The 22,358-nt window shown below is 38.7% G+C and overlaps 3 protein-coding genes across 8 annotated transcripts in view; all 3 read right to left on the reverse strand.

Annotated features, from left to right (window-relative positions):
• LOC149174269 (uncharacterized) overlaps window positions 1-8,793 on the reverse strand; it is a 48,313-nt gene extending 39,520 nt beyond the window's left edge. For all 6 annotated transcript variants that reach the window (XR_016257912.1, XR_016257913.1, XR_016257914.1 and 3 more), the window contains exon 1: window positions 7,665-8,793. The gene's annotated coding sequence lies outside the window, so the exon portion shown is untranslated. The remainder of the gene's footprint in view (window positions 1-7,664) is intronic.
• A 2,423-nt stretch (window positions 8,794-11,216) lies between these two features.
• Window positions 11,217-13,924, reverse strand: LOC149174270 (uncharacterized). Its single transcript, XM_089420790.1, has 2 exons — window positions 13,698-13,924; window positions 11,217-11,454 (listed from the first exon to the last, which is right to left on the reverse strand). The coding sequence occupies exons 1-2, from the start codon at window positions 13,922-13,924 to the stop codon at window positions 11,217-11,219; spliced, it is 465 nt and encodes a 154-aa protein (XP_089276916.1).
• A 214-nt stretch (window positions 13,925-14,138) lies between these two features.
• Window positions 14,139-14,996, reverse strand: LOC149174271 (protein SUPPRESSOR OF GENE SILENCING 3-like). The gene is made up of 2 exons (XM_089422563.1): window positions 14,711-14,996; window positions 14,139-14,400 (listed from the first exon to the last, which is right to left on the reverse strand). The coding sequence occupies exons 1-2, from the start codon at window positions 14,949-14,951 to the stop codon at window positions 14,150-14,152; spliced, it is 492 nt and encodes a 163-aa protein (XP_089278689.1). The 5' UTR covers window positions 14,952-14,996; the 3' UTR covers window positions 14,139-14,149.
• Between the last annotated feature and the right edge of the window lie 7,362 nt (window positions 14,997-22,358).

A 22,358-nucleotide genomic window follows, 5' to 3' on the forward strand; every position in this document is an offset into this window, starting at 1 on the left:
CGCCTTTGATGAAGATATGGCTCTTAGCAAAGTAGACAATCTTCCTACTCTAAGAGGATCTAAAGAAGCGGACACCAGGGAACCGAAGGAAAAGGAAGATGAGACAATTCTCGATGTGGAAGAACCTATGGATCCTATTGATCCTCCTCCGTAAGAGCCTTCCTCTTCTAGGAAAAGGCCTTCATGGCTTAGGGGGACACTTGATGATGTTGAAGGACACATTGCACCCAGAGGAACCTTCCGTGAAAGTAAGAAGCCGAACAGGTATCAGAGATACCTGACCATCATGAGCACGATCATCCAAAATGAGCCTTCGTCATTCATAGAAGCTATCAAGCATAAAGTATGGAAGGATGCTATGACCGAGGAATATGAGTCCATCATAAAAAAACAGTGTTTGGGATGTGGTCCCCAAACCCTAGGACAAAGCAGTTGTCACTTCAAAATGGCTTTACAAGATAAAGCATGCAGTTGATGGAAGTGCGGAAAAGTATAAGGCTCGTCTTGTCGCTCGTGGCTTCTCTCAGAAGGAAGGTATAGACTATGACAAGATATTTGCACCTGTTGCCCGATATACCACCATCTGCTCGATCAAAGCCCTTGCTACTTCACAAGGATGGAACCTACATTAGATAGATGTCAAGACTGAGTTCTTGCATGGTTCGATCAAAGAGGAAGTCTTCGGGTTGAGATTCATGATCGAGAATCTCATGTGTGTAGGTTGGAGAAGGCCCTCTATGGGGTGAAGCAAGCACCCCGAGCATGGTATGAAAGGATCGATAGCTACTTGATGAAGCTGGGATTCACTAGGAGTGAAGCCGACCCTAACCTTTACTTTAAGGTTGAAGATGACAATCCTCTCATACCGGTGTTGTACGTTGACGACCTCTTTCTAACAGGGGTAGACCCTCTCATTCACAAATGTAAGAGGGAGTTGGCTTCTAAGTTTGAGATGAAGTACCTAGGACTGATGCACTATTTCCTAGGACTAGAAGTTTGGCAGAAGCCAGGGGAGATTTTCCTATCTCAAGAAAAATATGTGGTAAAGATATTGGAGAGATTCGGCATGGTGGACTGCAAGCCCGTAACTACCTCGATGGAGCTTGACTTCAAGAAGTTAAGCGGTAGTGTTGTCGGACCTGTTTTACGAAATGCTACCGAGTATCATCAACTCGTCGGAGCATTGATGTTCTTGGTGAACTCCCATTCGGATATATGCTTTGCAGTCAACATATGGTTGAGCCTCACCACTCACATTGGATTGGTGCCAAGAATCTGTTGAGATATCTTCGTGGCACGATCACTCATGGGTTGAGATACACTGCCGGAGATGTGAGACTACTTGGATATACCGATGCTGACTGGGCAGGCAGTGTGGTGGACCGAAAGAGCACTTCAGGGTGTTGTTTCTCTTTGGGATCTGCCTCGATATCCTGGATGAGCAGGAAGCAGAAGTCGGTGGCTTTGAGCACCGTCGAGGCAGAGTACATTGCTGCTAGTATGGCCTCCTGTGAGGCAGTCTGGTAGACTCCAAACAATGAACTCAAAATGAATAATACCCGACCAATTAAATAATCAATATCTTTTAGAAAAAAGAAAGGAATTTGGTTTCATTCATCACAACATATTCGATGATTCCAAATGACATTGTAATGAACATAAGCTTCATTTGTAAAACTTGGTCTACATGAAGAATGCCATTGTTTTAACATAATAAAAACAAAATTCACATCATAAATGGAAGCAAACCTGAATCACTTCACTTGGTTGGCTAGTTTGAAAGGGTTTCCAGCATCCAACATTTTTATCTATCTCACCAGAATGGATGAAATCGACTGAGCCATAAATACCCTCTCCAGTGGGGACATTCTTCATCCAATCTCTTATGTGAAAGTATCGCTAATTTGAGACATAGACTCAGCTACTAAATCTCCAAATTAATTCCCAACCTTCTCCACTTTATCATCCCCTCATTGGAAACATAAGACAATTATACAGACTAAACAATATCACTATTTTCAACAAAAGGCCCATCAACATTTGGAAGGAGCATACAACTCTGCAAATGATTATCATCTTTATCCGTTTCAGGAGATTTATTATCAGGTTCTAATGAGATCCCAACTTCTAAACTAACCTCCATTGCCTCAACCTTGTCTTTGTATTTTCGAAGCTCTTCTTGTCACTTTCTCAAGCACTTCCATAGTCACATTGTGAACCTCTTGCCCAAGTTTTTGTGCTTCCCAAATAACATTCTCTGCAGAAATATTTGATTGTGAAACCTCCACCATAGTTTGACTGGTGTTATCACATGCCGAACAAAAGCAAGGGGTTATATTCAGATATACTTCCTTGATATAATTTACTTATTCTTTCAATCACATACCTTAGAATTGAAATTCATTTGCCTGTAGACCAAAGTAGCAAATTACTAGTCTTTTAAGATTTGAGATTGAATCCAAGTACATCCCTGCTAGAAATGAAAGTGGAGTTGCTAAATAACAAAGTTTTCTCCAGGATGGAGATGACCTAGCGCGCGCGCTCCTGCTGCAGCCGCCGCCTGCAACCTGTTTGAAGATCCTAGCACGCGCGACCGCCTGCAACCTTCTTCGGATCGACCCTCAGCTGCTCAGATGGCCCCTCCGGAGGCTCCACCGGAGGAGGCAGCTCAACAACAAGCATTTTCTGCACTGATAAACTCCTTACCGCCCCAACGTGCTCGCCCTTCGATTTCCAAGTTTGTCAAAAAAATCGAGGGGTTACAAGAAGTCTCTCTCCCTCCTACTCTGCCCAGAATGGCTGCTCTTGCTCTGGCGGAAAAGGGACTGATAGGGAAATTTACAGGTCTCTGGCCCTCACCAAAAACTGTTCAGAGGTGGGTGGAAAGGAATTGGACAGATAAAATTCAAGGGAAAATTTCTATCAGATTCTGCAGGAAGGGATACTTCACTTTTCATTTTGAGACAAAGGAAGACAAGGATTTGATATTCCGCAATGGCCCTTACTTCATGGATTCCAGAGGTTTGTACTTAAACAAATGGACGCCGGACTTCGACCCGGAGCTAGATATCCCTAATGCGGTTCCTGTTTGGGTTCGTCTCCCTCACCTCCCATTGCATTGCTGGGGAGATGAGTCAGTGCGTGCCATTGGAAATGCGGTCGGAAAATACATTGATCGAAGCGAGCCAAGAGATAATATGCAGGCATGTGCCCGTATATGTGTCGAGGTTGATCTGGGTAAAGGTCTTCCAGAAGCCATCAAGCTCAAAGTTGACGACTGGTCGCACATTCAGCAACTCGACTATGAGCAGATCCCTTTCAAGTGTAAGGTATGTCACGAGTACGGTCATTTTGCTAACCGTTGCACTAAGCTTTCTAATGTTGATAATAATACGCAAGAAGAGCAATGGGAAGTGGTCAAAAAGAAAAAAACAGCCCCTGGCCACAAACTACCCAATGAAGCTGGACCTTCCAATCATCTCCCTCCCACCTCTCATATTCCCTCCCCCTCCGCCCTCGTCCCCTCTTCCTTCTTCCCCTCATCCACCTCAATCTTCTGACCTCCAGTTGAACCCTCTTCCTTCTTCTCCCTCCTCCAACCCCTTCCACGTCCTTTCCCTCCCCGAAGATGACCCTGCTCCTTTGAATCATTCTGAGCCCCCCTCTTCCCCCCATTCCATGATCATTCCCTCCAACCTATCATCAGATCCACTCCCGCCTAGAATCACTCGTAGCAACTCCAAGGATCAGGGGTCCTCTCTAGATGGTCAAAAGAAGCCGGGAAGAAAGACTTCCAAACAGCAAAGACCTGGACCCTCCTTTCGATCCTCAAGAGGATTAAGACAAGGCTGCCCCTTATCTCCTTACCTCTTTATCTTAATGGCAGAATCATTCAGCTGTGCGCTTGACCATAAGAGGCAGGCAGGCCTCATCACTGGTATTAAATTTGAAGATGGCATAAAAAGCATCAACCATTCCCAATTCGCTGACGATACTTTGCTGTTGAGTGGGGCGACCACAATCATAGCTCGAAGATTCAAATCCTTGCTCGATAAATTCATGAGATACTCAGGGGGCCAAATTAACCATCTCAAAAGCTGTGTTCACGAATGGAATGCTTCAGCTCAAACGATTCAAAGTATTGCTAACATTTTTGGTGTCCCTTGTAAGTTAAATTGGGACTATTTCAGCTACCTGGGAATGCCGGTGAGTATAGGGAATGCAAGGGCAGATGTTTGGGAATCAACTTTAGACAAAATGAAAAGAAAAGTTCAGAAGTGGGGAACTTCTTGGCTCAATCCAGCTAGGCGGCTGGTGCTCCTCAAATCGGGCCTTTCCTCTCTTCCCCTTTATCAATTTTCCCTGGCTCAAGCTCCAGCTTCCTTTCTTCGCAAAATGGACAGTGTTCTCAGATTCTTTCTCTGGCAGGGAGGGAAGAATGAGAAGAAAAAATTCAACCTGGTGGGATGGAAACAAGTCACCCAAAACCAAGAGAAAGGAGGCCTTGGCATTAGATCTCCAACTCTCATGAATTTAGCCTTTGGTGGAAAGCTGATATGGAGACTCATGGAAAACCAAACAGCCTGGTGGAAAAAAGTCTTGGAGGCAAAATACCTCAATCAACCAAGGCAGCATCTGCTTACGACTGATATTCCCAACAGAAACTGCACAAAGATTTGGAAGCTTTGTAAAAAAGCCATCACATTCATGGCGCAAAATGTTTCCAAGGTGCCTAAAGGAGGTATGAAAGTCAACATCGGCACTGATAAAATCATGGGAAACCCACCAATCAACAGCCTCCCAGGTATGGATTCAATAATTCTCTTTCTCCAAAGTAAAGGTATATGTAATTTAGACCAAATCTCTCAATGGGATGCAATAACCCATGCTTGGATGCGATGGAAATTTCCTCCCATTCCTCAACGACTCAAAGGCAGCTTTGACAATTTTTGCAAACATCTGCACAGCATTGCTCCCACCTTTAAAAACGACAAGGATGAATTTAGATGGGACCCTACAGGAACCAGTTACTCAATTAAAGCAGGCTATGATTACTTAAACAGCAAGGAACACCCAGCGCCAGCATGGATACACTGGAAGACTTTAAAGAAAGCAGAAGCAATTCCTAAGGTTAAATTCTTCATGTGGATCCTCTTGAAAGAAAAAACTCTCACTGCAAAGAACCTCAAAAAAAGAGGTATTGCTGGACCCTCCAGATGCCCTAATTGCAAAGAAGCAGAGGAGTCTATACAGCATCTTTTTATCTCTTGTCCTTTCGCAGTCTCATGCTGGAACAGCATCAATCCTTCCGCGCCTCCCATCTGGAATCCTCAACATTCCATTGGCGAAGCTCTAAATAATTGGAAAAGAAATTACCCCTGGCAATCCACGAAACATAATCCAACTAAGAGAGTGTGGGACGCCCTCCCATTTGCTCTTTTATGGAGGATCTGGATTGCTCGGAACAACATGATATTTAGAGACAAAGAGACTTCGATCAGGCACCTTCATATCAAGGCAAAAAGTCTGGCGATCGAAACTATTGCTTCTAAGATTACCAAAAAAATTGACATCACTAGTCTATGGGCTGAGGAAAGAGACTTTATAAGAAATCTAATTGACAAGATCAGTATCCCACCAACAGTGAAAGTCTGCAGCAATCTGGGCAAAGCTAACAATCACAGTTGGAAAATCCGCTTAAAGTAGGACAACTTCAGCAATTGGCTTCACTCAAGTAACTCCCACTCCTTGTTTTTTGACGGAGCTTCTAAATCAAACCCGGGAGCTGCGGGAGCAGGGGGCATTATCTTCAACCCTTCTGGTGAATACTTAGTCTCCTTTGAATGGGGATTGGGAATCCTCTCAAATAACAGGGCTGAAGCTCTGGCCCTCTATCAAGGCATTCTTCAGCTACAGGCCCAAGGAATCAAAAAAGCCCTCATCTTTGGCGACTCTGCCATCATTATTAATTTAATGAACAGCAGGCGGCAAGCTTCCAACATTTTCTTGCAGCAAACCATCAGTAGATGCAAAGTCTTGATATCTCATGATCAGGAGTTCCATTTCTATCACATCCTTCGATCCATTAATCGAGAAGCTGACAAAAGGGCCAGTCAAGCTTGCTCTCGGCCCAAAGGAAGCATTCTCTACAACAATGAGGACCTACACCATTTCATCCCTTGATTTCCATGATTGTTTTAAGTTGTTTATATCAAATGATCCGCGTTTCAGCAAAAAAGCACCCTGATCAAATCCACAGTAAACCCGATGCATTCTGTCGCAAGCCGCCGAAAATCACTCCGTATCTCATTGCAGATTTTGCTGTTCCTCTGAATCTAAGCTATTCCTGTGAAATCTGTGATCGCCCATGCCTCTTTCACGTGATCCGGTACTTCATAGGTCTCTGCCCGCCGGTTATTTATTCCAGGAAGCCTCCCCTTCACCCGCAAGCCCCCATCTTCATGTTCGTTGACACCTTTGCTCTCGTTTCAGTGGTTAACAGTCGGCTTACGATCTCTATTAATGGTTACGCTTCTTTTCTCAGGCTCCCTAATGCCCGATCCCTCCTCTCCGCTTTGATAAGGATCGCCTTTTCGCCTCACCGCATTTCTGTTTTGCACATTCATGCTTCCTTTCGCCCAGTTTTAGCCCCTGAATTAAAGTCTGATATTTCCTTCAGATCTGTTCCCGAGTCACAGAGATTTCTTTCAACTCTCTCCCCTGCTATTCTGACCCTCCTTTGGGTTCCCAGTGTCACCGCAACAGCTTGTGAGAGCCCTCTTCCAGTGTCGCTCCAGGCCAGTTTTGAAGCTCTTTGGATGGATCGCAGTGAAGATTGCCTTCATTGTCGTGATTTACAAGCTGAACTTGAACAAGTCAGAACGCATCAGCGTCTCCTGGACAAAAAAATCGATGTTGCTACAAGGATTATCACAGCCAAATATGAGGCCGATCTCAACCTCTTCCTTCATCGCATCTCTTCTCTGCAGGAGCAATTCAACGCTCTAACAAATACCTGTGCGCACATTTAGGAGTCTGTTGATATCCTCAAGTATATGATGGACAAGCTCAACGCCCCAAGTACCAGTTCCTCTAGTATAAAGGTTGCAGAAGCTGACAGCCACCCGGAGGATTCCACTGCTCGACAGATCAGTGACATAAGTATAGACTAGATGTATTGTAAAGTCAGTTTGCTTTTGTCTCAATTTATCAGAATCTACGCTAGAATCTTTCAAACGGAATATAAAAGCATTCCAGCTAATGTCTCAATGTAATTCAGCTGCAAGCTCATACTATGAGCTCTTCCATTGTAACACCGGAGCTTAGTCTCCCCTTTGAACACATCTAGCAGTCGATTTTGTAAAAAAAAAAAAAAAAAGATTTGAGATTTTGCCAATCTGGTTGTAATAGTATAAAGATTTGTTGGCTCTCATCCATAACTTAAACCTAACTTCTAAACTAGCACCTGGGTGTACACTGACGTTTTTTAGCTAAGAAAGCAGGACTGATCTCTTTAACATACATGCTGAAATGCATTCAGTTTCAAAATCAATTACAAAACACCTACTACTCTAAAGAGGCTCGAAAAAACAAGTAACGCAAAAAAATAGTACACAAAGGAAAAAAGAAAAAAATTCAAACAGTGTTAGTTGGGAGAAATAAACCTCTGCTGCATCATCCTTGTACAAAACTCCACAGTGAGTGAGAGCACAAGCATTCTGGGGATTAGGCGCAATAAATTCTGCAAAGCATTCAAATTCCTTCCGAATAAGAGCTTGTATTTGGAGACGTATTTGGAGACAAATTCATTTTCCAATGCTAGCCTCGGCATTGGTAGGTTCTATTTCCAGAACAGTTTCATAGAGACCAAGTGCACCGACAAACATATTCCTCGATTGCTGTATACTGGCATACAACAACGCATCCTTCCCTTGAAGCCTTCTAACCGATGCGGATGAAGGGGAGGAGTACTAGAAGTATTGCTCATTGAATGATGGCCCATCGAATGATGACTCGCTGCTCCATCGACATTCGAAGGTAGTGGCCTCTTCTACTGCTCATTGGCAGTTATCACCTACAACATCCCCCGCTCCCTTCCAACATTCACAATATAAGACTGAGGAGATTGAGTGACTTCAAGTTCTGCCTGTCTATGCCATAACCAGACCCATTCCACTCTTCAACGCCCCCAATTTTCCATATTGCTCCACTTCACAACCCTACTCCGCCAAAATGAAAAATGCCCATGGTTACAAACTTATTTCAGAAATCCAATCATATAGCAAAAATGAAAAATGCCCACGGTTACAAACTTATTTCAGAAATCCAATTATATAGCAACCCCGTTGAAAACCATTACCAATAACGGATTGAATCCATCACATTCTATGCAAGTGATAGTCAATCCTTGATATAATAACAGTTGCGTATTTAAAAATACATCATATACAGACAATTTGATTCCAAACATCTCCCAAATTAACTTCAACATTACATGAAATCCTCCTGTAACCTCACTCATAATTGGTCAAAACAACAAGAAGAGACCCTAAATGCGGATTGCCACCGCCTTCAAAATAAAGCAGTAAGCATTTGGGATGATAAGCTTTGCCTTACGGTCGGGATGGCTACTTGTTCTGGAATGCAACAACGCCAATAAAAACAGAGTTTGAAACTCTAAAATGTTGAAGCTCCCACCAAAATAATAAATGAGCCCACGAAATATAAGAGGAAAAATAAAGCAAACTCTGGATCACTGAAAAATAAGGAGGAAACAAAGAGGGATTTGTTACTGCTTCAGCACATGCTAACAATAAAAAAGGACCACTTCCGTCTTTAATACACATTGATAAATTAATATATTGAATGGTTGATAAAAATTAAACTAGCAATTGCCCCAAAAGTGCAAAGAGAGGCCGAAGTTTTTTAAATTTGAAAAATGTTATGAAAATTGGAAAAATGGTATGAGGAACTATGCCATATGCCATATGTATTGGCAAATTTAAATTCTACATAGATATTGTAAAGTATGAGGAACACATTTGTAGATATGTATGCCATATCCCATATGTATTGGAAATTTTAAATTTTATATAAATATTGTAAAAGATGATATATTTGATAATTAATTACAAATTACATTACAAAGTATTTTTATCATTTATATTTATATGTATAAGTTATGTAAATTTTAAACCACCCTCGACTCGTCGCAATTTGGAATTTACCAAGAGATTAAATTTTCTTTCACTTTAAAAGAGGTTTGCATATCAAGAGATTTGATCCTTCTTGGTTTGGTAGATTCAAAGTTATGATGGATCTAAGCTGGTTTAATTTCTCCCTTTAAATAAGCTTCATTCCACATGAATATTATGGATTCTCAATGCCATGAATAATTTGTATTTTTATTATTATTTTATTCTTATAGAGTTAAAATATTTACATTACATTTATGTTATTATCTAACTTTATTTTATTTTTATATAATTTGACATAACCAAAATAATAAATATTACATTACAACATCACTAAAAAGACATAAAAATAATTAATAAATGTAAAAAAATTATCACTCTTAAAGGACCTTTTTCCACTTTAATTTATTTGTTAAAAGGACCCCTTCCACTAATAGTAGATGTAACTGATCCTTTGTTCATAATGACCTATAAGTTAATGACCATAGGAAGGATGGTCTTCTTAACAAAGAAACTAATGTGAAAGAACGTTAAAACGTAGCATTGTAAGGTCTCGATTAACTTCTATGTCTGCTAAACTTAATCTGCAAGTGATTGATGCATTTTGAATGGTTCTTTTATATTTGCAATATTTTTTTTCCTTTTAATGTGAAAATAAAGTGTGATGAGGTGTTCCCATACTCGAGGCAGGAACTGGATGAACTCTACAGGTAATTCATTGTTAAGATGGGAGGCAACGAAATGGATGAGCCCTACAGGTAATATAACAAAACAAAGTGCAATTTTTAAACAACAATCTACAATAATTTGCAGTACTCGAGTGATTTTCAGCCAAACATAAAATCAAATAGGGTTTTGATCGAAACCAAAAGTTAGAAAAGGGCTTTAAGCCAATTTTTCTACCTAAAATTTAAATGAATTTTTAGCTGGTCAATTTTTTTTACAACATGTTGGGCCGAACCAAAAAATCAAAGAGTATTTTAGAACAGGCCCAGAATTCGGGTCGCAGTTGAAAAGGTATTCTACAAAGTTAAAACAGAGTTTGGACCTACAATTCTTGGGATTAGGTTCTGAATGGCCATTCCCATTGGTCACTGAACTCGGACTTGGCGAGGGATGATCGAAAAGACCATCGACTGGAACTGTGAATGTCTTGGACTTAACCTAAAATAAATACTTAATCAAATTACAAATGATTAAGTTATCCATTATACACAAGCAGGGCCTTGGTTCAGTGCCCACAAACACGCGTTAGGGCACACATAGTCGAGGGTCATAACAAGTAAATAACTATACAATTACATACTCTATAAGCAAAAGTTCAACACGGGTGTCCTGACAAACATATCATGACAAGTTGAAAAGGAGATCCTCTTTCTCAATTTAAGCAAAAGTTCAACACTAGTGTCTTGACAAAAAACATAAAGCTGCCTTTTATGCACTGCGTCTATTTAAAAAGGACAAAATCTATTGCACCTTTTCCCATGCAGAAATACTAAAATTTATCAGAGACGTTCAAGGCCTGAAGTCGTGAACAACGCCTATCATCATTAGAATTATAAACAACTTCAAAGGAAAATTAAAAAAACCCTTCCAAGCCCACATGCTTTAAAATCATCTATCCAACAGATCCAAGTTGAACTTTGAAGTCAATTCTTCTCTACCCTTCTAGCTTTCCGACCAAGAACCAAGGAAAACACATTTACAGAAGGATCATATAGGATAATGAAACAGAAACTCTTTATAAATCTTCTCCTTTTTCCTTTTTTGGTGTATATTTAAAAGGGATATTTGTATCCAGGGAAAATGATTCAACATTCTCATCAAAAGGCAAAATAGATTCTACAATCCGTATGATTCAGTTCTCCAATTTCTAGTGATCACAACATACAAACAACAGGATGGCTACAGAAGTTTCCTTGCTCTTCATGGGTAGCTTTTCAAGGGGTGCATAAAATTCAAAAACGGTTATAATACAAAGCATGCTTATTTAATTGCATAGAAATTCTCCGACCCCTACAATTAAACAACAACATTCTGTACTTCTTGCCTTCTCTTTAGATGCTTGTCCAGTTGTTCAACTCTCTCACGCTCCAATTCCTTCTCTAAGGCTACTTCTTCCTGTAACTGTTTTAGCTTGATCTCCCTCCTCTTGTTGTCATGCATTTTAACAAGTTCTTGCCTCTCACGTTCATATTCTTCAGAATCTTTGAAGCTGCCTTCAACTATCATTTTTCTTCTTGCAATCTCTTCATCAATTCTGCAAGACAGCAAGATCACAAGCAACGCTTGACACCATTAAAAACAGAGAAGACATATATCTGGTAAATTAAAAGTGATGCCTACAAATAACCATATCATAAGAAGTGCAGAAATCCATAACCATATCTTAAAAAGTGCAAAGATCCTTGAGCCCCTCAATAGGCAAAAATATTTTCAATGATATCTTAAAAAAATTTCCTGGCCTCTGCCTTCTAAGAAAACAAAAAAAGTTAGTATAAGAATGTCACAAATGATGAAAATAGGAGAGAGACATGTAGCCAAAGCATAGCTATGAATACTTTGATTTTAATGGATCTAACAAATGTATGGGTAATTATAAAGTATCATTGAAAAAATCTAACATATTATCTTTACCTTGCAATCTTCTAGTCGGTTGTCAAGTAATTACGATGGTACAGGACCCAAGGAAACGATTCCAAAACTTATTGAACTCTAAATATTTATGAAATATTTTAGCATTTTAAACTTTTAAATATTTTTAAAAATATTAGAAATATTGTTTTCTTATTTCCTAAAATTTTGAAAAGTTTTGTTTCAAAAACCAAAATCGTTTCCCTACTTAAAGAGTGTTTGCCTTCAATTTAATTTTCACATTCTGATACTATCCATCACCTTGTTCTATTTTTCACCTTCGGGTGCTATAAGATTCAATAAAAAATGGGGAACTTAAGATACCAAAGATGAGTCAATTTAACAGGCTAAAGTTGCTTTAAAGAATGAAGTATTGGGTTTGTTGGTCTCCCATCACATCATAGAGGTTAAGATTAAACTTCAAAAAACTGTACTCTCAAACTCTTGTATTTGATTGTTGGTTCCGCATCACATCATACAGATAAAATTAAACTTAAAAAAAATGGCCCTTAAAACTCTTGTATTTGATTGTTGGTTCCGCTTCACATCATAGCAGTTAGCAGTTAAAATTGAACTTCAAAAAATTGGCCTCTCAAACTCCTCTTGTATTTGATTGCCAATAGGAGGAAAGTCAGGGACACGAGATTATGAGTGTCCAACATGGGACACATAGACCCCTAAAACAGGCACATCAGAACAAGGTCACATTTTTTAATGTTCTGAGATTTTTTTTTAACATTTATTGGTGCCCCAAGTCTTAAACATGTCGAGGCTTGCATTATCCGAGTGCCAAACCCGCATGGGCATGTCTTGCATAGGGCACATTTCCCATGAGTGTCCAATATACTAGGGATGCAAGGCTGCGAGGACATTTCTTGCCTAAAGGGAGGTACTTTTAGGTATCCAATGTTCAAATCAAGACCATATAAAATATGTATATATTGGGTGAAAATATTCACATTTTCTAAGCATTCATCTCCATAGGTAGTGTATGGAAACTACGCTAAAAGGCATGTGTCTACATACGAAAGGCCAGCAATTGATTTCCAAGGAAATTTTCATTATTAGTGGAGTAACCAGCCGATCAATTTCATCTAAATCTTGATGTTTCCCTTTCCTCCATTTTGACTTGCATTATAATGTATACATGTCAGTTTCAGATGAGAGGTCTACATCAACTAATTGATGGATTTGTACAGAAGGATCTCTTGTGCTTCCTTTGTTGGACCAAGTTCAAAGTCGGTGCTTTCGGCATGAATGTTGCCTATATTAACTTTAAACCAAACTCGTGACATATATTTCCAGCAAGGATGTTGATTATGCTTAGCCTTGTTTGGTTGTGTATGAAAGTGGTTTGGACCAAGTATGTAGCTGGTTGGAGCTGAGTATGCAGCTAGTATGGTACTATGTGGTTGATTATTGGTGAAATCTCAAGGCAAGAGTACTAAAGGAAAAATGGCTTCTATTTCGTAGGCATATACACAAGACAAGGAAGTCCAAGCAATTCTTTCCCCAAGAGTAAATGATTCATACCAAAGCCAAAAAGAATTGTTTGATCGCACAGCATTTTTAATTTTAATGCTTGACTATTTCACTCTTCAAGATCTAAGTAGTTCGACAAAACATTTTGCAAGCCTGTTACAGCACTGACCACTAAGAATAAGTGTATTCTACCCTGCTAGCACCCTGAACAAAGCAAGGTATTATTACAATAAGATACAGGCCAAAACAAACATGTTGGTTGCTCTAAACTTTAGGAACTGAAGGGAAAAAAAAGCATTGTGCACAGATGACATATAATAAGTTATTTCCTAGAAAGAGTAAATAGATGAAAATCAAAGAAAGGTCCAGAATAGAAAGGAAATTTACTTGATCTGTTGTTCCTGTTGTTCATCATTCACAACTTGTGCACCTTTTGGGAGCTTTGCAGAGTTAACTTCAAGTTGGTGACAACGATCTAAGTGTGCTTTCTTGAACTCCTCTTCCATCTCTTCCATCTCTGATTCTCTTTTTGTAATATCGGCATTCAGCTGATCAATTTGTTCTCTATAACTTTGCTCCAAATAATCCACCTGCCCGCAGTTTTCAATTAGCATAGCACTCGTGGGAACCTCAAAAAAAACAAAAGAAGATCAATTCTGAACAAGACATATATAGTTAAACATATTGGGTTTTAACATTAAAACTACATGTCCAAAGGACAACAACAGTTTAAGCCTCACATAAAATTATACACAAGGTGCAAGTCCAAGACACTAACTGAACTACTATAGGTTGTTGTGTTTCAACTTCCATGTGCTCTAGTCTCAACCATAAATTAATCATACTTCTTTCTTACATTCCTCATGCTGCTCTGTAGCCCTCTGTCTAATAATCTTAATTTCTTCATCTTTCATACGCAATTTTGATGAGACTATACTAACTGTCTCTTCTAAATTTTTACTGTGCTCCTGTTGTTTAGCAACTTTAGTCTTAAACCAAGACAACTTCTGATTGTCCTCATCCATTTGCTTCATGGGTTCCACAACCATTTTATGATATGATCTCATCTCATACTTCAACCTTGCTTTGCCTGCAAAATACTCTTGCACTTTTATAATAGCTCCAATAAAAAATAAAAAATTACTCACTAGCATCAGAGTACATGAACCAAAAAGCATCTCCCACCTAATGCGTCTTAGACATTACACAATCAATCAAAGAATCCTCCTGTGCGTAATCAGAATTTCCTAATAAATAATGTGTCTATGCTTAATGAGCTGTAACTATGTTAGGAGACACCCAGAAATTTGTTGCACACTTTAAATTAGAAATAAAATTTCTGCAATCCACCCCTTTGTGATACATGTCATATAGACTTCAAAGAAGTAAGTAATACAAACCTTTTGAATGTCTGTTGAAAATCTCCATCTCTTCTTTTGTTGCGAAGTAACCATATAGTACACGTTTTCCACCTGGATAAAACAATACACGACGTCGCTCCCAGTCATCTTTTCCTCTCCCTTCCTTTAAAAACTGTTTCTGTAACCGCTCTGCCTCCAAGTATCCCATTGCAGATTCCTCAAATATAAGAACACTCATTCCACGATGTCCCTTTGGGCCATATGCATGTCTTGCCTTCATGGCTTTATATCCTTTGAAATACTCCAGTAATTATTTATTTCCCATTCCAATCCACTGGAAAAAAATAAACAATTTCATGAAACCAAAGCATAAGAAAATAAACAATGCACGCAAGGACTACACTGCGGCCTTCTCTGCGGGAATCGATCCCAGAACTCGCTGAAAAATAGATTTGCCATGACTTTCTCGCGATTAAGGGATTGAGCAGAATTTAAATCAAACCCATCACCATGCATATCCTCCACCACAGATTCTGCACCCGTCAAACCTCCCCCTCTTATCGATTTTCCAGCTAATATGACATCTACCATTTCTTGCAGATTAACAAGCTCACAAATTACCGCTTTCCTTGATTCCCTCACAAATGAATTCATGCCCTGCAAATCAAAATGCGTAATATACAATTTTCTGCCACAATCTAAAACATTAAAAATGTGACCAGACAGTGAAAAAGATGTTAAGATCACTCAATGTTGCTAAACTCTTAGCATTCAAGATATTAAAAGAGTATAAGCTATAAAGAACTGATATAGAAACTAAAATAGGGGTTTATACGAAAATTTAAAGAAGGTTTTGATCCATAATTCAAAAAGGGTTTTGACCCAAACAGAAATTCACACTGGGTTTCCAGCCAAACATAAAATCAAATAGGGTTTTGATCGAAACCAAAAGTTAGAAAAGGGCTTTAAGCCAATTTTTCTGCCTATTATTTAAACGAATTTTTCACTGGTCAATTTTTTTTATAACATGTTGGGCCGGAACAAAAAATCAAAAAGTATTTTAGAACAGGCTCGGAATTCAGGTCGCAGTTCAAAATATTTTCTAGAAAGTTAAAACAGAGTTTGGACCTACAATTCAAACCGAGTTTTAATCCAACATAGGACATTCAAATACATACTTGAATTGCGTCAAGTTTAAGCAACAATGACATTATGCCCTCGGTGATCTTCAAGCGTTCCTTCTCATTCTGAAGGATCGACTCACCACTTCACGATCAACAAAACGCCATCATATATCTTCGGCCTTTGCCTTCACATCCCGTATAACCCTTAAATTCTTTAAAGGTGCACCCTTCCTGGTGAAAAACCCTCTGAAATCCGACTGAATTTTGTTGGCTGCAAAAGTCTCATCCAATAGAGGAACCAAAACCTTCTTAATCCCTGAAGATGATACAGGAGTCTCAGAATTGACGAGTATCGAAATAACCTTCTTGGGATTAGGTTCTGAATGACCATTTCCAATGGTCATCGAACTCGGACTTGGCGAGGGATGATCGGAAGGACCATGGACTGGTTCTGCCTATTATTTAAACGAATTTTTCGCTGGTCAATTTTTTTTATAACATGTTGGGCCGGACCAAAAAATCAAAAAGTATTTTAGAACAGGCCCGGAATTCAGGTCGCAGTTCAAAATATTTTCTAGAAAGTTAAAACAGAGTTTGGACCTACAATTCAAACCGAGTTTTAATCCAACATAGGACATTCAAATACATACTTGAATTGCGTCAAGTTTAAGCAATAGTGACATTATGCCCTCGGTGATCTTCAAGTGTTCCTTCTCATTCTGAAGGATTGACTCACCACTTCACGATCAACAAAATGCCATCATATATCTTCGGCCTTTGCCTTCACATCCCGTATAACCCTTAAATTCTTTAAAGGTGCACCCTTCCTGGTGAAAAACCCTTTGAAATCCGACTGAATTTTGTTGGCTGCAGAAGTCTCATCCAATAGAGGAACCAAAACCTTCTTAATCCCTGAAGACGATACGGGAGTCTCATAATTGACGGGTATCAAAATAACCTTCTTGGGATTAGGTTCTGAATGACCATTTCCAATGGTCACCGAACTCGGACTTGGTGAGGGATGATCAGAAGGACCATGGACTGGAACTGTGAATGTCTTGGGCTTAACCTTCGGAGCGCCCCAGAAATCATATTCGGGTTTTTTTGGAGTCACATTGGATGCAGCGTATGGATGAGCAATGTAAGGACTACACTGTGGCCTTCTCTACGGGAATCGATCCCAGAACTCGCTGAAAAATAGATTTGCCATGACTTTCTTGCGATTAAGGGACTGAGCAGAATTTAAATCAAACAAAATCCTAGAAATGTTGTTGTTATCTGGATGCCTCTGCAAAGTAAATATTTATAGAGAATGAGTTCGATTCTGGAACTTTCTGGAGGCTCATTTCGCTCAGGTTCAGTTCAGTTCGTGGAAGAGCAGAAAGCGGAAAGCAGGTCGTGGTGAAGGAGCAGAAATCGAGAAAGCAGTTTTGGGTCTGAGATAATTAACCGGAACAAAAATCGGGGAAGCAGTTTTGGTGAGGGAGACGATATAAAATGTGGACGCCACGTGTCAACGTCAGAAACAAAAGGACGACGAAAGTCTCTTTCAAAGGAAGGCCTATCGGCCTAATTACAGCGAAAATGTGATAGCATATATATATATATATATATATATATATATATATATATATATATATATATATATATATATATATATATATATATATATATTTATTTATTTATTTATTTATGTTATCTTTTCTATTTAAGACAGGATGTGGACCAAATATGTGTTGAGGATAATTATTTTATTAAAATGATGGAGAAGGACCTCTTCCGTCTTTATTGCACATAGATAAAGCTATATATTCAATTATATGTATATTTATATATTCAATTGTTAATAAAAATAAATTAAAACGAAAATGTGATAGTACAGATACATATGTTATTATATTATTTTTTCTATCTAAGACAAAGATGTGGACCATGTTAATATGTGTTGAGGATAATTATTTTATATGTTGATTTAGTAGAGTTTTTTTTTTTTTGTTTTTTTTTTTTTAAAGATTTGAATATATGACTTTTTAAAATTAATATTAGTTTGTAGGATGTTGAAACTTAACTACAAAGTTAGGTTATCAAAAATAAGTATTTAAGGAAGTATAATTTTTTAACAAATCTATAATAGCCTCTGAACCCCTTGTAAGTTTAGATTGTTGAAGTGATATAATTAAAATGATTAACATTCATATTATGTAGTACTTGTTCCTAAATTAAATTAGTCATTTGCGTTAGTCATTCTTAGTTGTATTACTGATTAGCTAGTCGTATATTTTAACTCGGGACTAAATTAATCATTTATGTAGTTGTTTTTATATGGGTCACTCAAGATTGCTCATTTTTTGTAGTATTTCACTTGGAAAAGTTGCAGTGACTAACTCTTTTAGTCACCTAGTCACTAATTTCTCATTTTCTACTAGTGTCAAGTCTTGCAATCCAAGGAATGTATTTCCCTTTCCCAACCCAAGTATGCTTGTGATCTTCTACGTCACTTTCACATGGAAGACTGTAAGCCAGCCCCTTCTCCCTTTCAGTCTAGATTCAAACTTTTAGTCACTTGTACTTCCCTTGAAGCTTTTGCTACCTTATACCATCAAGTTGTAGGAAAAACTTTGTATCTGACCCATACCCATCCTGACCTTTCCTTTGTTGTTGGCCTTATTGCTCGGTTTATGCAAAACCCACATGAAAGTCATCAAAAAGCAGCTAAAAGAATACTTCGTTATGTTCGAGGTACAATTCAGTTTGGGATTCATTACAGTGCAGAAGCATCTCCTCTATTGGTTGATTTCACTGATTCCGATTGGGCTGGTGACCTTGATGATCGGAAGTCAACTGCAGGTTATGTGTTCACACTTGGTTCTGGACCTATTACATGGGCTTGTAAGAAACAAAGTGTCATTTCTCTTTCTTCAACAGAAGAAGAGTATCATGGCACCCTAGAAGCTAGTAAGGAAGCCTTGTGGCTTCATCAGATCCTGTCAGAGTTTGTCTTTCAGCAGCAACATCCGACTACACTTTGGTGTGATAATCAAAGTGTCATTCAACTATGCAAAGATTCAGTCCAACATCAGTGCAGCAAACACATTGAACTACACATGCACTTCATCAGAAAGCTCATTCATGACCATGTTCTTGAAGTGTAATATTTTTCAACTGATGATCAAGTTGGAGACATCTTTACAAAGACTCTCACAAAGGCGAAGTTTACTAAACTTCAATTTATGGCTGGAGCTTAGGAAGTTATCACTAAGGGGGGATAGGCTCTAATGCCTCCTTCGTTCTCCTATTGTCATACTTGTACATCCTTCAATCCTATCCCAAGTTGTTCTTAAGGGGGAATGTTATGATATTCCGACACATAGGAAATAGTTAAGTATAACTTGGTCTAGTGTAGAATTAGGTAAAGTGTGTCTATTTAATATGTACTTTTGTAGCTTACAATCTGACGATCACGATATGTTCTAGACATGAAGCGATCTGACAGTTCATTCTCTCATGGGTATTACCGACACTTGATCCGTGGCTTAACACCCAATTGGTCCATGATCTCTATTTAAAGAGCATGGAGAGTCATTTGTAAGGTGACCGTTCATGAGAGAAGCTTATGTAAATTTGATTTATTTTTATTAATAAATTGCCTGAAGTGGCCGCATTGGCTCAGCTTGTGGGTTGTTTCCCTCTTGAGGGTTTTAACCACGTCAAGAATACTGGTGTATTGATATGTGATCTATTTGTGAGCAATGTCCTTTGGTGTTCTATCTGAGGAACATTCCTTGTATATTCCATATACGTCCATGACAATTCCATGGCATTGACTTTAATTCACCCACAAAGGGCTCGATGATATTTGAAATAAAGTATTTACCTTTTCAAATTAATAAATCTTTGGCGCATTATCAGCATCTCCACGACCTCTTTCAATTTGATGTCTCCAAGTTCACTATCAGTGGCCCAAGCCAATTAACTGCCATTGATACCTTTTGAAACTACAAATTCTGCCACGGAAAGATTGTGCTCTAAGGAAAAAAAAAACACTTCTCAACATCATGATTTAGAGAATTAAGGTTTTACGGAATGATGATACCACCATTTCCATAAGACCCAAAATATGTTGCAACAAAATACAATGATGCTCTAGCTTATAGTGGCACAATAATACCATAGACACTATGCACACAGAAAAATAGCACAGGTGAGACTAGACACGTCCCTTGGCACAACACATCATCGCTAGTGTCCATAGAACCCACACACATTGTTGTAATAAGAAGCAATGGTAGTCTTGATGCTGCTCGGTCGAGAGAAGAACCCCAGACTACTACCTTTGGAAAATAGCTTTAATAAGGCATACATTGACTTAGAGATCTGACAGCCTTCACACATCAACAACATGTGTTTGTATTTTTCTGCACTGAAGGCAATCTCGACTCCAAACTCTACCTCATGCGGGCTTCGACACCATTCTTGATTGTCCATCAGCTCACCATATGTTGTAACCCAATCACAACAGTCCATTCCACGTCAACAAACCCACTGCCTCCATCGCAAAGCTTTGTCGACGATGACACCTCTTCCACACAACAAGCGACATAGGTATGATGATCATCCTTCTCTACATTTGGCTTTACAAACTCATCTGCAACACAAAAAAACTTTTATCCACATGTTGCAAACATCCCATTCCTGATCAATGACATCTGCCTTATGCTAATTTACAATGTGTGTGCCTCCTCAGCAGCCACACTTCGGATCTGCAATCACGCTCGCCGATTGCCAACTTTGACTTCTAGCGCTCAATGCTTAAACATGTCATTTCCTTATATAATTACGGACAAACAAAAAAAAACTAAAACCATTTAAATATATTCTCTTATTTCCCTCGGCCCAAAAGGGGCCAAGACCCAAGCCCTCACGGGCTCTGATACCAAGATAAATTTTCATAGTGCAAACTATTCACATTGATTAACTATGATATTACATACGTACAAGAAGTTGTGCCTCAAGATAGGGAAACTATTTTGGACATACAATGAGTTGATTGAGAGAATATTTAAACCACACACCAAACTAGAGACATATAGATGTAACCACTCCTATAGAATAGGAACATACTCTTTTAAATGATAAAATTACAATATCCATCAATATAAGAAAGAAAACATATAGACAACATCACATAGTGTGTATATCTTACCACCAGAGGAAAAAAAAAATAGAGTTAGAGTATAACATTTTATAAGGAAATAAATTTATTATAATAAATAAAAGATGAATATGTACTAATGCAAATATATAATTTTATAAATGGTTTGTTGGGGTTGATATTCCATAGTTTTATAAAATGTCCACTTCAAACTCCTTTGTGCGTAAATTTACATGATGAATTTACTATATCCATCAATATAGGAAAGAAAGCACTATGGACAATAAGGAATCTGTGATGATAATTGAAGGATTATCACCTAACAACGTAAGGACTTCCGGACAAGGACTTGACTAGCGCAGTGCTAAAGTCAAAGAGTGTACTGGCGCAGTGCTGAACAGAGTGTTCGGACAAATGTAAGGTATCTTACCTGAAATCAAAGGAGTTGTCTATAATGCGATTTTTTTGGAGATTCTGGTGATGGAATTCGGAGGAAGAAATTAAGGTTAAATCTTGATTTCTTGCGGTTAAAATGGTTTTTTAACTGCATATTTGGATTCAGCACTTTCGAAAACCCCTGGGACGCTTTCACTGTGCAGAAACTAGCTATCAAACTTGCGATTCCAATAAATTCCTGCCAGATTTCAACCGGAAAAACCCGCCGGAAAAACTTTCAAAAAGTCGCGTTATAGACAACTGCGAAATTCCAACAACTGCCCTCAAATTGGTAGAATCGATGAGCATGAGCCCTATATGTACCATTGGCAGTAACAGGGACATACCGTATAAATTTTGGTTCATTATTTCAAGCTTTCTCAGAGGTGACACGCTTGACGACTGCCGTATCTGATGATGCTGCTACAGGACGCAGAGGCGATTACCATTTCAACGGGACGATAATTTCATACAGTCCCTTTCCGCGCCTTATGGGATGAGTATTCAGCTTATTTAGCTTCAGCTTCAGTTGAATTTATTGTTATTTATAGTCAGTCCTAATTCCTTCAGAATGAGTGCAATAATTTATTTTCCCAATTTAATGTATATGGCTCTGGAACCTTCTTATCGGGAACGTGCTGAGGGAATGATTGAGGAAGTAAAGAATATGTTGAATTCAGTGTCAAACGAAGATGGCGGATCAATCACTCCCCTCGATGATCTGATTCAACGCCTTTGGATGGTCGACAGTGTCGAACGTTTGGGGATCTGAATTCTGGCCATTGGATGAATTTCTTTGAGGAAGCCAGCCAAGCTGCGATCTAAATTTTATTTTGAACTGTGTCTTTTTCTTAAAGGACGTCATTAAAAGATTGTATTCATTTCAGAGGTTTTGAAGGATTTCCAAGACCAAAACGGACAGTTTACGTGCTCTCCCAGTAAAATGGAGGGAGAGATTAGAAGTGCTCTTAATTTA

Source organism: Pinus tabuliformis, chromosome 4_1, assembly GCF_031772625.1.
Source record: "Pinus tabuliformis cultivar Carrire ecotype Pingquan chromosome 4_1, CPIR1, whole genome shotgun sequence".
Taxonomy (NCBI): Eukaryota; Viridiplantae; Streptophyta; class Pinopsida; order Pinales; family Pinaceae; genus Pinus; species Pinus tabuliformis.

Excerpts from the sequence above, each read along its gene's own strand:
- LOC149174270 (XM_089420790.1), bottom strand. The coding sequence starts at position 13,924 with ATGCTAATTGAAAACTGCGGGCAGGTGGATTATTTGGAGCAAAGTTAT. Across the intron at positions 11,455-13,697 it reads CAACAGGAACAACAGATCAA|AATTGATGAAGAGATTGCAA; the intron begins GTAAATTTCCTT and ends GCTGTCTTGCAG.
- LOC149174271 (XM_089422563.1), bottom strand. The coding sequence starts at position 14,951 with ATGAAGGCAAGACATGCATATGGCCCAAAGGGACATCGTGGAATGAGT. Across the intron at positions 14,401-14,710 it reads TTTCAACAGACATTCAAAAG|GCAAAGCAAGGTTGAAGTAT; the intron begins GTTTGTATTACT and ends AGTATTTTGCAG.